Genomic DNA, 17,991 nt, shown 5'->3' with positions numbered 1-17,991 from the left:
GGGGGGTGGATGTATCGCTAACTAGGATAGCTAGTAAGGTGCGGAAGGAACTGCAGATGCTGCCTTACACCGAAGATAGACACAAAATGCTGGAGTAACTCAGCGGGACAGGCAGCATCTCTGGAGAGAAGGAATGGGTGACGTTTCAGGTCGAGACACTTTTTCAGACTGAATAAGGGTCTCGACCCGAAACGTCACCTAATTCCTTCGCTCCATAGATGCTGCTGCACCCGCTGAGTTCCTCCAGCATTTTTGTGTACCTTCGACATTTCCAGCATCTGCAGTTCTTCCTTGATTAAGAAATGAGAATACCGTCTCATCTTGTATTATGGTGTTAGGTTTATCGACATTGTTTTGTAATGTTTCATATTATTTATTGTAAGTGATTGATTAAAATTAGTTTTGAAGGCAGACAAAAATGCTGGAGAAACTCAGCGGGTGCAGCAGCATCTATGGAGCGAAGGAAATAGGCGACGTTTCGGGTCGAAACCCTGAAGGAAATAAGCAACGTTTCGGGTCGAAACCCTGAAGGAAATAGGCAACGTTTCTGGTCGAAACCATGAAGGAATAGGAACGTTTCGGGTTCGAACCCTGAAAGGAAATAGGCAACGTTCGGGTCGAAACCCTGAAGGAAATAGCAACGTTTCTGGTCGAAACCCTGAAGGAAATAGGCAAAGTTTCGGCGAAACCCTGAGGAATAGCAAAGTTTCGTGCCCGAAACCCTTCCGGTTTCGGCCCAAAGTTGCTATTTACTTCGCTCCATAGATGCTGCTTTACACGCTGAGTTTCTCCAGCATTTTGTCTACCTTCGATCTTCCAGCATCTGCAGTTCCCTCTGAAACAATATTATTTTTGATTAGGAAAGTAATTTCTGGACTGTCTACAATGGAGTGACCACCCCATCTCTTATGCATTATGTTTGCAAACATGTAGTAACACTTGGAAATTTGTTTTTTTAATGAGTGATGTTAAAGAAATCCATGAATGCATTAAGAAACATTTCTCTGCTTCCCTGCCGTTAAAAGAAATTGGGTCCTAATATATTGTTTACTTAAAAAAACAGACAATAATTCACTCTCCAGTATAGAGGAGGGTCCAGGGGGAAGAGGGAAGAGCTGTAAAAATTGTGAGATATCTGCTCTTGGTAACGAGGTATAATTGGGAAATACGACAGATGTGCATCTTGGAAAACTACAAAGATGGCCACTTAAAAGGGATCCTTCATGCATCCCTATGTAAAAAAAAATGATTTAAAATATACTACATTAAGAATGATTGACCTCCATCAGAATAACGGTGAAAAGGCATCTTCATATCTTTTAATAGCCACTCTGCTTTCTCGGGCCATGTCAACCCTTGTGAAAGGGCCTGTCACCTTACGCGATTTCTTCGGGGAGACTTGCCGGCACCCGTCAGAGTTGCAGCAGGTTGGCGAAATTTCGACATGCTGAAAAATCCAGAAAAAGGTACGACTCTGGGGCGGCTACTCACGCCCAAACAGGCGTCAGTCACGTCGGACAGTGCGGCCTTCACCGTGCAGGAAGGAACTGCAGATGCTGGTTTAAATCGAGACACAAAAATGCTGGAGTAAACTCAGCGGGACAAGCAGCATCTCTGGAGCGAAGGAATGGGTGACCAATCTGCAACATTCAGGATTCAGTAATAGCTACTTCCCCACACCCATCAGGCTATTAAACTAAACTCAAACTAAACTCTGAACTTTAATAGCCCATTACACTTTTATCTGCTTTTTATGTGTGTGTGTGGATATATATTAAATGGTATATGGACCCACTGATCTGTTCTGTATTCATGCCGACTATGTTCTGTTGTGCTGAAGCAAAGCAAGAAAAATTCATTGTCCTATCTGGGACACATGACAATAAACTCACGTGAATCTTGAATCTACACATCCCCATCCCATTTGCCAGAATTTGGCCCAGATCCCTCTAAACCTGCCTATTCCGTCCAAGAGTCTTCACTACAAGCAGTCTGAAGAAGGGCACGGACCCAAAACGTCACCCATTCCTTCTCTCCAGAGATGCTCCTGTCCGCTGAGTTACTCCAGCTTTTTGTGTCTATCTGTGACCTTTCACTGGATGCTCATCAAGAATTCGAAAAAAGGTGCAATCTCGACTTCCACTGCCCTTTGATGACGAGCGACCTGAAGATGCATGATCCTCTGAGACAACATTATTTGGGTCATCGCCATCTTAAGGAACAAACTTATTTTCAAACATCGGCCCTGTTATAGTTTCTCCTCCGTGAGGAACTATTCATTATATTGACACTTCACAAAAAATATTCCTTAAAGTGAAGGCATTTGGCCCATCAAGTCCATGCGAGCTCATTTGAGATAGGTGGAAATAGGATAGGATTTCATCTTTCATACATGCCCATCATTTCCCCAACATTCCAGGGTTCCTTACACTTCTTGATTAATCCCACCTTGTCCATTACGGAGAGAGGACACAAGGAACTGCAGGTGGGATTATTTAAAAAAAAAGACAAAAAACATACAGGGCGCCACGGTGGCGCAGCGGTAGAATCGCTGACTTACAGCGCCAGAGACCGGGTTCGATCGACTACAGTGCTGTCTGTACGGAGTTTGATCATGGGTTTTCTCGGTTTCTCCCAACTCAAAGTGGTGCAGTTAGTTATCAGTTATTGGCTTCTGCAAATTGTATTTGGCCCCGTGTGTAGGATAGAATGGGTGATCTCTGGGGGCGGGCGAAGGGCCTGTTTCCACACTGAATCTTTAAACTAAAAACAGAAGTGCAGGAGCATCTCAGCGGGTGCAGCCGCATCTATGGAGCGAAGGAAATAGGCAACGTTTCGGGCCGAACCGAAGGGTTCGACTCGAAACGTTGCCTATTTCCAGAAGGGTTTCGGGCCCGAAACGTTGCCTATCTTCCTTCGCTCCATAGATGCGGTGCACCCCGATGAGTTTCTCCAGCACTTTTGTGTACCTTCGATTTTCAGCATCTGCAGTTCCTTCTTAAGCTGGGTGGACTGCTGCAATTTTGTTCCGGACTTCGGTCTGAATGACAATAAAGACTATCTAATCTAATCTAATATCTAAACACTGCTGGGTATCTCAGAGTCAGGCAGCAGCTCTGGAGAACAGGGACAAGTGATGTTTTCGGTCCAGACCCTGCTCAGACCCAAAACCTGCCTGCCCCATGTTCACCAGAGATGCTGCATGACCTGCTGAGGTACTCCATTTTTGCTCTCCCTCGCTCCTGCCTAATAATATCAATAATTTCCCCACCCCCAGTTTCGCGACTTTCTCCCAAGAGTCCAGACCTCCTTGTTCCTAACTTTCTTGAGACTTCAGGAGTTGTGATTCACTGTTCATTATTGAGGGACATCGCACGGGAGAATGTGGACCTTCACTGAAAGGCAGATGAGGTCTAATTTTGAATTGTTCAAAAATTAGCCCAGCACCTCAGGCAAAGTACAAATCCCATGGTCACCATTTACTCATCCAAGTTATTAAACCCTACATTTAATTACTTGATTTAAGTTGCCCTGCCAACATGGGTAGCTTTAAACTATAGTTTTGTTTTTAGTTGAGTTTATTGTCACGTGGACCAGGTTACAATGAAATGTTTTTGCTGCGTGCTAACCAGTCAGCGGAAGGTCCATACAATCGAGCTGTCCATAGTGTACAGACACAATCCATGGTGTGTCGATCACGTTTCCAGAATGCAGAGTATTCAAATCCCTGATTTAATTTAGTTTAGTTTAGAGATACAGCATGGAACCAGGCCCTTCGGCCCAAACGACGTCCGCGCCCGACCAGCGATCCCCGTCTGTACGGAGTTTGTACGTTCTCCCGGACTGCGTGGGTTTTCTCCTGGATCTCCGGTTTCCTCCCACACTCCAAAGACGTACAGGGTTTTGTAGGTTTATTGGCTCGGTATAAAACTAAAATTGGCCCTAGTGTGTGGAGGATAGTTATCAGTGTGGAAGCCCACGCAGGTCGGCTGACTCGATGGTTAGGCCGAAGGGACTGGTTCCACGCGTATTTCATAAACTTAAACTAAAACTCAATAAACTAAACATTGAGCTAAAGGGGCTATTTTCAGTAAAATGAGTCCATAATTGATAATTGTATTCAAGGCCATGTAACTACTGTTATTAGAGCCACATTGAATATGCAAGCAATGGAGGGGAATATTGGTCAAAGTACATTTAAAGCTTAGTGTAACTTGGCTCATGCCAGTACTGCATTGTGGGCGAAGGGCCTCTTCGTCTGCTATTCGGTTCTATGAATCACAAGGCCAATCCAGAACATGTTAGTCAATCAGATAATTAAATGCATTCATATACAATAACAAAGTATGAAACTTTGTTCTGGTTCTCAGAGAAGGTTCACCAGACTGAATGCCTGGGATGGCAGGACTTTCATATGAAGAAAGACTGGATAGACTTGCTTGTACTCGCTAGACTTCGAAGATTGAGGGGGATCTTATAGAAACTTACAAAATCTTAGGGGTTGGACAGGCTAGATGCAGGGAAGATTATTCCCGATGTTGGGAAGTCCCAGAACTAGGGGTCACAGTTAAGGATAAGAGGGAAGTCTTTAGGACCGAGATGAGAAATTCATTTTTTACACGGAGAGTGGTGAATCTGTGGATTCTCTGCCACAGAAGGTAGTTTGAGGCCCACAAGTCATTGCTATATTTAAGAGGGAGTTAGAGGGCCCTGTGGCTAAAGGAGCAGGGGGTATGGAGAGAGGCAGGTACAGGATACGAGTTGGATGATCAGCATGATCATATCGAAGGCGGTGCAGGCCGAAGGGCCCACGGGCCTACTCCTGCACTATTTTCTATGTTTCTATGTTGAAGTCCAATAAAATGAAGGCCGCTGTTTGCTATATAGATCACTGCAGGCGATGAAAGACAACATTGGATTTGCCGTGTGCAAATTTTTGCCAAGCAAACAATCGTGATTGCAAAGTATTATCGCTCAGTATAAACTTGCTGTTTAAAACACTTTGGGATATCTGAAAGATTAGAGGAAAGAATTATATAATTATACATCCTTAAATTCCTAAGTGGACTGATTGAACAAAATTGTGCGTATGAAGCAAGAACTCTTTGCGAAACAGCCAATGCATTTTGGCTAAATGGGTTACAATTGAAACTACATGGCACATCCTTAAAATTAAACCCGCCAACTTGTTCCGTCAATGAGGACCCTGGAGTCTAATGCCAATTCCACTTATACATCTAGATAGAATAATCTCTGGACCTCGGTTTCTCCAAAGCAAACGGCAATAAAAGACTACTTTCTCAAAGGTAGCCACCTCCGTTCGGCAGGAAACAGAATAGATCATATCGAACCACTCGTTAAATTCCTTCATCTGGCTTCCAATTCGCCACTTTTTCCACCTCCAGCTTAACAGTTCACAACTCGGTATCCTTTTTGGACGCACGCCTGTTTTTTTCATCACTGTCTCTGTCCAACAATCTGCCCATTTAAAACCGACCCTCGCCTGCGTTCACCTGTTTGCGACTACGCTCTGTCCGTGCCCCTCCTCGTCGTCCAGCTTTCCATCCCTCCCCACCCCCACCCCCACTACCCCCCCCCCCCCCCACCCACATTCAGCCAGAAAAAGTGTCCCAACCCGAAACTTCACCTCATCCATGTTCTCCAGAGATGCTGCCTGACCCGCCTGAGTTACTCCAGCACTCTGTGAAACGTCACCTATCCATGTCTCCACAGATGCTGACTGACCCCGCTGAGTTACTCCAGCACTCTGTGAAACGTCACCTATCCATGTTCTCCACAGATGCTGCCTGACCCGCTGAGTTACTCCAGCACTCTGTGAAACGTCACCTATCCATGTTGTGCACAGATGCTGCCTGACCCGCTGAGTTACTCCAGCACTCTGTGAAACGTCACCTGTCCGTGTTCTCCACAGATGCTGCCTGACCCGCTGAGTTACTCCAGCACTCTGTGAAACGTCACCTATCCATGTTCTCCACAGATGCTGCCTGACCCACGGAGCTAAGGAAATAGGCAACGTTTCAGGCCGAAATCCTTCTGGAAATAGGCAACGTTTCGGGCCGAAACCCTTACGGGTTTCGTCCCGAAGCGTTGCCTATTTCCTTCGCTCCATAGATGCTGCTGCACCCGCTGAGTTTCTCCAGCACTCTGCGCCTTCCACGCTGAGCGGCACAGTGGCGCAGCGGTAGAGTCGCTGCCTTACAGCGCCTACAGTGCCAAAGACCCGGGTTCGATCCGTTCTCCGAGATCTTCGGTTTCCTCCCACACTCCAAAGGCGTGCAGGTTTGTAGGTTACGGTGTTAGTGTAAATTGTCCCTAGTGTGTGTTGGATAGTGTTAGTGTGTGTGTGGATCGCTGGTCGGTTCGGGCCCGGTGGGCCGAAAGGCCTGTTTCCGCGCTGTATCTCTAAACTAAACGAAACATGTAATTGCATCATTTTCATTCAGAGCGCACAAAAGATCTGTCACGGGAACAGTTGGAAATAAGTGATTTATTCTCACGGCTCCGCGGACACCAATTCCTTGATAGAATCTCAATTGTTTTTGTAAGTCAACTCTATAATGGAAAAGCACTGATACTGACCATTAAGTAGCAAGAATACACAACGAGAATGGAGGGATGATCAATCCGTCTGGGACACCGACAACAATTGTTATTCAGTTGTTTTAACTGTTTTCTGTTTCAACTGTTAAAACAATCCTGTTATCGCTGGCCTATCGTTACTAACGCTCCCACAAACCATACCCTTGCTAATCAGCTCCAGTCTCTAACAAGATGGTATCCACAATGACAACATACACCCCTCTCTGTTCCATCAACATGCGTTCGTTACCAGTGGGGCGCCACAATTATTTTGGATGGTATTTCAGTCTCCCTGCTCCTGTTGACCAAAGCCAACAGAACTGGAGAGACGGAGATGGTAATGAATCTCCAAGGTATTGTAATGGCCTATTTACTCCCTCGCTCGCGTCCTCTGCTCAAGTAATGTTGCTGCCACCTTTGTGCATCTGAACCGTACAAGTGCAGTTTTCCCCGGCGCCCAGATGTTTCGTGTAGGACAGGTTCATTTGTCACACAAACGCAGAATCGCATAGATAATGGCAATCTGGAGCTGAGCAGAAAGGACCCGCTCATTAGGTCAGGCAGCATCTGCTGAGAGGAAGATAGCCTCGCGGTTTCGGCTATGGCGCTAGGTCATTGATCTGAAATGTTGACGGCAGGTTTTTCTCTACGCAGAAGTGACCAAGCCTGGGGTACATTGTCAGCTCATGTTAAACATCCTCCAAACCTGAGGGAACATCTGAAATGGATTTGTTTATGGAGTACCAGAAACATGCATAGGTGTTATGGGTATACAAATGTTCACTTCACTTGCTACTGCTTGGATGTGTCTTGGACAGGGGCTGGCACGGGGGCACAGCGGTAGAGGGGCCGTCCCACTGTACGAGGTAATTCACCAGCTCTCCCGAGTTTCCCCTGATTCGAACTCGGAGAATTACGGTAATAGCCGCTCGTAGGTACTCGGGGCTCTCGTGGACATTTTTCAACACGTTGAAAAATCTTCACGAACTTACCGCGTATCCCGAGTACCTGCCGTTAGCGTTACGTGCCGCTACGAGACGTCCCCGAGCTCCGACGTACCCGCTACGTTCATTCCACGAGTTTGATTTTTTTTAACTTGGGAGAGCTCTTGGGTAAACTCGTACAGTGGGACAGCCCCTTTACAGCGCCAGAGGCGCGGGTTCGATCCTGACTGACTTGTCTGTACAGAATTTGTACGTTCTCCCTGTAACCTGCTTGAGTTTTCTCCGAGATCTTCGGTTTCCTCCCACACTTCAAAGACGCGAAGGTTTGCGGGCTAACTGTCCCCTGTAAATTGTCCCCAGTGAGGGAGTTAGATTTAGCTCTTAGGGTAAAGGAATCAAGGGATATGGGGGGGAAAGCAGGAACGGGGTACTGGTTGTGGATGATCAGCCATGATCACATTGAATGACGGTGCTGGCTCGAAGGGCCGAATGGCCTACTCCTGCCCCTATTGTCTATTGACTGGAGAGTGTTATTCAAATGTAAAAAAGTGGAGACCCTCGGACTATCATAAATGGGACTTTCCTGGACTTTATCTTGTACTAAATGTTATCCCTTTATCCTGTATCTGTACACTGTGGACAGCTTGGTTGTAATCATGAATGGTCTTCCTGCCGACTAGATAGCACGCAACAGTAAAGCTTTTCGCTGTACATCGGTACACGTGACAATAATAAACGTAACTAAACTAAACTAAAATTAACTAAACAACTAAACTTAGCTGAGTTTAGCTAAGCTAACTTAAACTAAGCTAAAGTTAATGACAGATAATGGCATGGACTCGGTGGGCCGAAGGGCCTGTTTATCCAAACACTCCCTACACGCTAGCGGCAATTATTACGGAGGCCACTTAACATAAAAACCCGGGATGTGGGTGGAAACCGGAGCGCCCGGAGAAAACCCACGCGGTCACAGGGAGAACGTGCAAACTCCACACAAACAGCAAACAAGATCAAGGTTGACCCCAGGCCTCCAGTGGGCGTCAGGCAGCAGCTCTACCCGCTGTGCCAGCGGGCCGTCACAAGCAGGTGCCAGCATTGAGACAGAGTTCAAAATGGGTTGAGGCTGAAGCAATCCATATTACATGAGGAAGCTTCGAATGGAGGCGGGTCAAACTCACCCTCCTTGTCTTCAGCCGGCTCCAAGGGTTTCATTGCTGTAAAGGCCAAAAATAAGCTTGGTTAGTGAAAAGTAGAAGCACATGTTTCCCACTCAATTCTACGTGGAACCATCTTGGAAGAATTATGACATTGCATGGACATTGGTACTCATCAAGAACAGAAGAGAAGTCTAGCAAGACTTAGTTAAACCATCCTTACCTGCTTCATTTACTGAGCTAGTTTGGGGCAACAAGACCTAACTATACAAGGGGGTGGAGTCAACAACCAGAGGTCATAGGTTAAAGGTTGGGTGGGGGGTTAGTTTTAGTTTTTAATTTCAGCGTGGAAACAGAGAAACATAGAAAATAGGTGCAGGAGTAGAGGCCATTCGGCCCTTCGAGCCTGCACCGCCATTCAATATGATCATGGCTGATCATCCAACTCGGTATCCTGTACCTGCCTTCTCTCCAGACCCCCTGATCCCTTTAGCCACAAGGGCCACATCTAACTCCCTCTTAAATATAGCCAATGAACTGTGGCCTCAACTACCCTCTGTGGCAGAGAATTCCACAGATTCACCACTCTCTGTGTGTGAAAAAAAAATGTTTTTCTCATCTCGGTCCTAAAAGATTTCCCCTTTATCCTTAAACTGTGACCCCTTGTTCTGGACTTCCCCAACATCGGGAAGAATCTTCCTGCATCCAGCCTGTCCAGCCCCTTAAGAATTTTGTACGTTTCTACAGGCCCTTTGCCCATCGAGTCCACACCGGCCAGCGATCCACGTTTTGGTCTGTCGCATGCCTGTCCCGCTGAGTTACTCCAGCATTTTGTGGATTTGTTCTTCATGCATCTTCGGTGTAAACCAGCATCTTCAGTTCCTTCCTACACGTGAATGGGTGACTGTCTGCTTCGGACGAAACTTCGATCTGAAGAAGGGTTCCAACCCAAAACATCGCCCGTCCATATTCTCCAGAGATGCTGCCTGACCCGTTGAGTTACTCCAGCACTTTGTGTTTATCTGTGAACCAACATCTGCAGTTCTCTCCCACACATAATACAGGGGAGGGGGGTGTGATATGGATTATGTGTAGGCAGACAGAGTTGGTCTTGACATCTTGGTGTTCGACTCTGGCATTGCGATCCTACGTACATGGGGCCACTCACTACACCTTTCCCGCCATTAATACAGGTGACAAGCTTTCCAATGGAATGCACTTAACGATGAAGAAGAGACTCGACCCGAAACGTCACCCGTTCCTTCTCTCCATAGATGTTGCCTGTCCCGCTGAGTTACTCCAGCTTTTGGTGTCTCCCTTCCACTTAGCGATAAGCTTGGCTTAACATTTCTTCACAGTTCACTGGGAATTCTTCCAGTCAACCATAGACCATTGCAAATGAAAGTAGCAAATGGTAAATATGAAGGATCTTATAAGCTTTAAGTTAATCTTTGGACTTAAAAAAACATATCAATAAAAATTATACACACACACACCACACACCATACACACACCACACACGCACACACCATACACACCACACACACACACACACCATACACACACCACACACGCGCACACGCACACGCACACGCACACACACACACACACACACACACACACACACACACACACACACACACACACACAGTTCAAAGAGCTCCATTTACTGGAAACTGAATTTCAATTCTGCTCTGATGCTTTTGAAAGGTTTAAGCCAGGTTTTTCCAGTTGGAATAATGAGAGGAAAAATGCAAATAAATAAATGGGTTCAAACTCGCTGCTGATTGCTTGGTGGTGAAAATGTTATTTGCCACTTGTTGCTTTTCATAACAGACTTGTCCAATTAACCCTGGTGATCTCCAGTTACTCTGGTTTGAATGCCGTGGTGATTCCATCAAATGATTCCATTCTGGATCCTTACATGTAATCCTCCCTGATTAGAATGGATGATTCAATCATATCTTCTCGGCACAGAGACACAGGTGGGTGTACGGAACGAGCTGCCGGAACAGGTACAGTAGTAGAGGCAGCAACTATAACAACACATAGAAGACATTTGGACAGGTGCCGGATGCAGGAAAAACGTTCCCAATGTTGGGGGAGTCCAGAACCAGGGGGCCTCAGTCTAAGAATAAAGGGGAGGCCATTTAAAACTGAGATGTGCAAAAAAATGTTTTCACCCAGAGAGTTGTGTATTTGTGGCATTCTCTGCCACAGAAGGCAGTGGAGGCCAATTCATTGGCTTGGTGCCCCCAGAACAAGGAGTCACAGTTTAAGGATAAGGGGAAAATCTTTTAGGACCGAGATGAGAAAAACATTTTCACACAGAGAGTGGTGAATCTCTGTAATTCTCTGCCACAGGAGGTAGTTGAGTCCACAGTTCATTGGCTATATTTAAGAGGGAGTTAGATGCGGCCCTTGTGGCTAAAGGGATCAGGGGGTATGGAGAGAAGGCAGGTACAGGATACTGAGTTGGATGATCAGCCATGATCATATTGAATGGCGGTGCAGGCTCGAAGGGCCGAATGGCCTACTCCTGCACCTATTTTCTATGTTTCTATGTAACATCAGTCTGAAGAAGGGTCTCGACCCGAAACGTCACCTAGTCCTTTTCTCCATAGATGCTGCCTCGCCCGCTGAGTTTCTCCTGCATTTTGTGTCTACTGTAAATTGTCCCTAGTGTGTGTGTGGGATAGCGTTGATGTGCGGGGATCACTGGTCGGCGCGGACGCGGGTGGGCCGAAGGGCCCGTTTCCACGCTGTGTCTCTAAACTAAACCATTTGTCAGCGCTCGTAGCAGAGTTGTCACCCTCTAACCAGTGTGCATCATTGAGTGACTGTGACCTTTGGAGCCAATTTCTGTCACATTTCTGCTAACAAGCTTACACTTTCATCTACAGCACAGCACATTAGCTCCCCAGCTCCTAAATCACAAAACCTGGCAGACAGGATAAATATTTAATGAGAAACACTGGTGTGAGATAATGATCAATTGATGATTACAGCCTGATGACAAGCACCAAGCAAACGCTCTCTCCAGTAATCTCCACTGTCAATCTTCAATATGGCATCATATTTAAAATCCAGGAAAATGCACATATATCAGCACTCTGTTAATACGTGATAAAATGCCAGATTTTGTACGTTCTACAAATAGCAAAGGTTGGACCCAAAGTAGGTGAATCGAGGTCCAGAGCAAAGATCCTACATCGAGCAAGATAGACCGCTTGATGAAAAAGACGTAGTACAGTCACGGGCAGATTCGTGGGTAATTTTCGGCCCCATTTCCGTAACCGGCTTCCGTCTCCGCACCAAAGATCCCGTAGAGGAGCAAAGATACTAGTGCGGGGACGGAAGCCGGTTACGGAAACATCCTCGTAAAAATAAAAGTTATTTGGTAAAAATCTTCTCCTCAGTTTCAGAATTATAATTTATTAACACAAACTGTTCACCCGCAACGTTGATTACACTGCGAGTCGGGTCGGGTCGGGTTACTGAAATGGATGAAAAAAAGGCTCCGTTGCGTACTACACGTCAGCCCATTGCCTGTTTTGATGCTGTTGTAAGTCTGTGACTGAAGCTCTGGCTCTGTGATAGAATGTGACATGCGGCACACACGACATAACTGCGATTACTTGCAAACGTACCTGTCCTTGCTTCCGTATCTCCCGCACCATCTTCTGCAATTAAACAAACAACCCTTGTTAAACATGGATGTCCAAGCAGACCCAATCAAACCGAAAAACGTCGACATGAATCTCCCCGTGACCGCGTGGGTTTTCTCCGAGAACTTCAGTTTCCTCCCACACTCCAAAGACGTACAAGGTCGTTGGTTAATTGGCTTGGTGTATGTGTAAATTGTCCCTAGTGTGTGTAGGGTAGTGTTAGTGTGCGGGGATCGCTGGTCGGTGCGGAGGGCCTGTTTCCACGCTGTTTCTCTAAACTAAACTAAATATCTATCAAGGGTACACAAAAAAGCTGGAGAAACTCAGCGGGTGCAGTAGCATCTATGGAGCGAAGGAAATAGGCAACGTTTCGGGCCAAAACCCTTCTTCAGATGGACTAAATATCGATCAATCCATGTCTATCTCTCCCTATCAATCCAAATAATCTATCTATCTACTATCAACGTCATTGCTGACCCTCGGACTATCCTTGATCGGACTTTGCTGGCTTTACCTTGCACTAAACGTTATTCCCTTATCATGTATCTGTACACTGTAAATGGATCGATTGTAATCATGTATTGGCTTTCTACTGACTGGGTAGCACGCAACAAAAGCTTTTCACCGTACCTCGGTACACGTGACAATAAACTAAACTGTGAACTCTCAGTCTACCTACAGTATATCTATTTCTCTATCCATATCAATCTCTCCATATCTATCTCCATGTCTCTCCAACTATCGGTCTATCCATCACCAGCTGACTCAGTCCACTCAAACCACAGATGACTAAAGTTATCTTCTGGGCAATAGGTGGACTCAAAAATCTGGAGTAACTCAGCGGGACAGGCAGCCTCTCTGGAGAGAAGGAATGGGTGACGTTTCGGGTCGAGACCCTTCTTCAGATATTCTGGTCAATATTTACCCACAGTTAGCCATTGAAAACAAGTTCATATACTCATGGAGTTTGTGAGTTCTTGTCATATTAAAATCACACCATGATTTTTGAATTTAGAGCAACACCACCCATAGTGGAGAAGTTTGTCTCCCTGCTTGTGATGTACTTTGGGATGTTCTGAGATGCTGTGTCTAAATTCAATTACCAGGAGATAATGAGATGACCAGACATCACTGCAGCACAGGGTCAATGCAAGAAGAATGCAGGCTCTGTGATAGTAATTACAGCTCAAAGATGCTTTCATTAGCGAAATGAGACCCAGTGAAGAGCTCTTCTCACTTATAAGTTCATACAAGGGTTTGAACACAAACAGTGTAGTAGCAGGTGGGGGCTGCACTGTTAATCTGTCCACTCAGTGCATGCAATACCATCCGTGGCACAGCATGATGGCGCAGCGACTGTGTCACTGCCTCACTGCGCCAGAGACCCGCGTTAAATAACGATCACGGGTGCTCTCTGTACGGAGTTTGCACGTTCTCCCCGTGACCTGCGTGGGTTTTCTCCGGGTGCTCCGGTTTCCTCCCACACTAAATGCATGCAGGTTTGTAGGTAAATTGGCTTTGTATAATTGTAAATTGTCCCTAATGTGCGTAGGATAGCGTTTATGTGGGGGGAACGCTGGTCGGGTCGGTGGGCCGAAGGGCCTGTTCGCACGCTGTATATTTTTAATGCAGGGATAGATAGATTCTTAGGTACACTAAAAAGCTGGAGAAACTCAGCGGGTGCAGCAGCATCTATGGAGCGGAGGAAATAGGCAACGTTTCGTCCCGAAACCCTTCGGGTTTCGACCCGAAACGTCGCCTATTTCCTTTCGATTTCGTCCCAAAATGTTGCCTATTTCCTTCGCTCCATAGATGCTGCTGCACCCGCTGAGTTTCTCCAGCTTTTTTGTCTACCTTCGATTTTCCAGCATCTGCAGTTCCTTCTTAAACATAGATAGATTCTTGATTAGTACGGGGTGTCAGAGGTTATGGGGAGAAGGCAGGAGAATGTGGTTAGGAGGGAGAGATAGATCAGCCGTGATTGAATGGCGGAGTAGACGTGATGGGCCGAATGGCCTAATTCTACTCCTATCACTTGTGAACCTTATGCTGCCTGACCCGTTAAGTGACTCCAGCACTTTGTACCCTTTTATGTAAACCAGCATCTGCTGTTCCTTGTTTCTATGTGCGAACTTGTCACCTCTCTCTGACTGTTATCTTCCTATTCTGGCCTCTGCATGTGAGCTGATCGGTAAAACAGTGTGCGGGTTTGTCGTTTAATTGGCCCTGTGTAAATTGCCCCTAGTGTGAAGGGAGTGGATGTAAGAGTGGGAAGACATTGAACTAGTGTGTTTATGAAAGAACGGCAGATGCTGGAAAAATCAAAGGTGGACAAAAACGCTGGAGAAACTCAGCGGGTGAGGCAGCATCTATGAAAGGGTCTCGACCCGAAACGTCACCTATTCCTTCGCTCCATAGATGCTGCCTCTCCCGCTGAGTTTCCCCAGCATTTTTGTCCACCTTTGAACTAGTGTGAACGGGTGATCGCTGGTCAGAGTGGACTCGCCAGCCCAGGGCCCTGTTTCCGTGCTGTATCTCTAAACTAAACAAACTTCAGTCTGATGAAGAGTTTTGGCCCGAAACGCTGCCTATTTCTTTCGCTCCATAGATGCTGCTGCACCCGCTGAGTTTCTCCAGCACTTTTGTCTACCTTCGATTTTCCAGCATCTGCAGTTCCTTCCGACACAATGGTTAATGAGTGCAGCAGCATCTATGGAGTGAAGGAAATAGGCAACGTTTCGGCCCGAAACGTTGCCTATTTCCTTCGCTCCATAGATGCTGCTGCACCCGCTGAGTTTCTCCAGCACTTCCATTTCCCAGCATCTGCAGTTCCTTCTTAAACATTTAGCCACAAACAAACTCGACTGGATTTTAATTCACGAATATTGGAAAGTCTCTCGCTATTATGCATGGTACGATTTGCGGACTTTGATGTTTTTCTGCAGCTTGTTTCAAAGGCCAGTTAAAGCTCGCTGATTCCGAGTTTGTTATTCCACAGCCATCACTTTGAAGTATTTGAGAAAAAATGTGGGGGAAAAAAATGTAACAGGTCTGTGGACTACAATGGATGTGGACTTGGGGGACAGAGTGACCTCTTTCCTTGTTCGAGCAATTTTTTCATTTGTGTTTGCTTTCATGTGACATATGTTGTCCCCCAGACACCACATTGTATCTGGTAGAAGATATCTTTAGATATAGACACAAAAAATCTGGAGTAACTCAGCGGGTCAGGCAGCATCTCTGGAGAGAAGGAATGGGTAGCGCGAAACGTCACCCACTCCTTCTCTCCAGAGATGCTGCCTGTCCCGCTGAGTTACTCCAGCTTGTTTGTGTCTATCTTTGGACTGACGTTTCGGGTCGAGACCCTTTCTTCAGACCGAGAGTCAGGGGAAAGGGAAAGGAGAGGAATGGAGCAGCTGGGCTTGTACACTCTGGAGTTTAGAAGGATGAGAGGGCATCTCATTGAAACATATAAGATTGTTAAGGGTTTGGACACACTAGAGGCAGGAAACATATTCCCGATGTTGGGGGAGTCCAGAACCAGGGGGCACAGTTTAAGAATAAGGAGTAAGCCATTTAGGAAACACTTTTTCTCACAGAGAGTGGCGAGTCTGTGGAATTCTCTGCCTCAGAGGGCAGTGGAGGCAGGTTCTCTGGATGCTTTCAAGAGAGAGCTAGATAGGGCTCTTAAAAATAGTGGAGTCAGGGGATATGGGGAGAAGGCAGGAACGGGGTACTGATTGGGGATGATCAGCCATGATCACATTGAATGGCGGTGCTGGCTCGAAGGGCCGAATGACCTCTACTCCTACACCTATTGTCTATTTTCTATTGTCACCCGCACTAATCAACAATCTATCTATCTCTGCCTTAAAAATATCCGCTGACTTGGCCTCCTCCACAGCCTTCAGTGGCAAAGAATTCCACAGATTCACCACCCTCTCAGTTAGATAAATCAATATTCAAACTGCTGGGTTGTGAACTGCCCAAGTGAAATACGAGACGAAAGCGAGATAACTTTAGGATTGAGTTCTCATGTCCACTTTGAACATTCCCAGCGTGGATGTTGTCTCTTCTGTAGTTTGTACCATCTTGTTATTGCCGATTCTGGGATGATCTGAGAAAAGTCTCAACCAGGAACGTCACCCGTTCCTGCTCTTCGGAGATGCTGCCCGTCCCGCTGAGTTACTCCAGCTTTTTGTGTCTGTCTAACCAGCTGTGGAACACAACAGCCACACACCGACAGGAACTACCAAAGGCTACACGGCAATCTCTCCCTCCCTTGGGAAGATGCTGATAATGAAAATAAACTTTCAGCAAATTCGCTTCCTCCCAGCAGTGTTAATGAGTGGTTGTGAACACAATAAGAGGCAGGGCTGTGGCGATACATCGGGCCAGATGCTCTTGTTTATCTCCAAAGCTGAGGACAGATCTCGCTGCTGTCGCCCTGGGAGCGTTTGACAATTTAATGCAAAAATGACAGGGCAATGAGCAATCAGTACAAGTGCATTTAGTGCCTGTGTCGAACATGATGCCAAGTTACAGTGATGTCATCTGCCTCCACACCATCCATAACACAAAGGGTGGTGGGTGTACGGAACGAGCTGCCGGAGGGCTGGGACTATCCCAACGTTGAAGAAACGGGTACATTGATAGGACAGCTTTGGAGGGATAGGTGGGACTAGTGTAGCTGGGACAGGTAGACAAAAATGCTGGAGAAACTCAGCGGGTGCAGCAGCATCGATGGAGCGAAGGAAATAGGCAACGTTTCGGGCCGAAACCCTTCTTCAGACTGATGTGGGGGGGGGGGGCGGGGAGAAGAAAGGAGAAAGGAAGAGAAGGAGCCCGAGGGCTGAGGGAGAGCTGAGAAGGGGAGGAGACAGCAAGGGCTACCGGAAATTGGAGGTCAATGTTTATGCTGCTAGGGTGCAGACTGCCCAAGCGGAATATGAGGTGCTGCTCCTCCATTTGGCCGGTATGGGCAAGTTGGGCCGAAGGGCCTGTTTCCACACGGTATTGCATCTTTATCCCTCTCTTCCCTGCACTTTGCTGTAACATTCCTCTCTCTGCCTAGGAAGGCCGGGGGGACATTAGTTTGTTGGGTATTAAATGAAGCTGCCCACATGTAACTGCCGTGGGAGACTCCCACAGATTCACCACCCTCTGACTAAAGAAATAGTGTACGGCCGATCGCTGGTCGGCGTGGACTCGATGGGCCGAAGGGCCTGTTTCCACATTGCTTCAAATATAACAATTCTTTGCGGTTTTTGTTTGTTTGCTGATTGTAAGAACACAAAATTCTTCGAACAGATGGGTTATTCAATGTAACAAGCGGGAGAAAAGCTGTCGCTATCTATTTATCTCTTTTGAAGAAAACAACAAACGTTATTTTTCAGCGAAGCAATCAAAATATTGCGGCCTTTCCAACAAGATGGCGTACAAACCATCCCGATGGGAAATGTCCATCTCTTCTGTGGACCAGTGTATGTCCTGTTCATAGAGTCCCCAAGGCTCAACTTGCCCACTATCACAAGGAGAACCTGCAAACTCCGTACAGACAGCACCCGCAGTCAAGATCGAACCCGGGTCTCTGGCACTGCAAGGATAACAGTGGGATGAATGGGT

General features: G+C 46.5%; 1 protein-coding gene across 5 annotated transcripts in view; it reads right to left on the bottom strand.

Moving 5' to 3' along the window:
• Nucleotides 1-17,991, bottom strand: part of cd276 (CD276 molecule) — a 73,474-nt gene that overhangs the window by 7,497 nt on the left and 47,986 nt on the right. For 3 of the 5 annotated variants that reach the window (XM_033014805.1, XM_033014806.1, XM_033014804.1), the window contains exons 6-7: nucleotides 12,349-12,381; nucleotides 8,723-8,758 (exon numbers count right to left, since the gene is read on the bottom strand). In XM_033014805.1, the coding sequence (XP_032870696.1) occupies nucleotides 8,723-8,758; nucleotides 12,349-12,381 (69 nt within the window). The remainder of the gene's footprint in view (nucleotides 1-8,722; nucleotides 8,759-12,348; nucleotides 12,382-17,991) is intronic. The other 2 variants (XM_033014808.1, XM_033014807.1) reach the window with 1 other exon arrangement.

Source organism: Amblyraja radiata, chromosome X (genome assembly GCF_010909765.2).
Source record: "Amblyraja radiata isolate CabotCenter1 chromosome X, sAmbRad1.1.pri, whole genome shotgun sequence".
Classification (NCBI taxonomy): domain Eukaryota; kingdom Metazoa; phylum Chordata; class Chondrichthyes; order Rajiformes; family Rajidae; genus Amblyraja; species Amblyraja radiata.
Note: the sequence above shows the minus strand (reverse complement) of the source record. Positions and strands in the feature narration are given on the sequence as shown.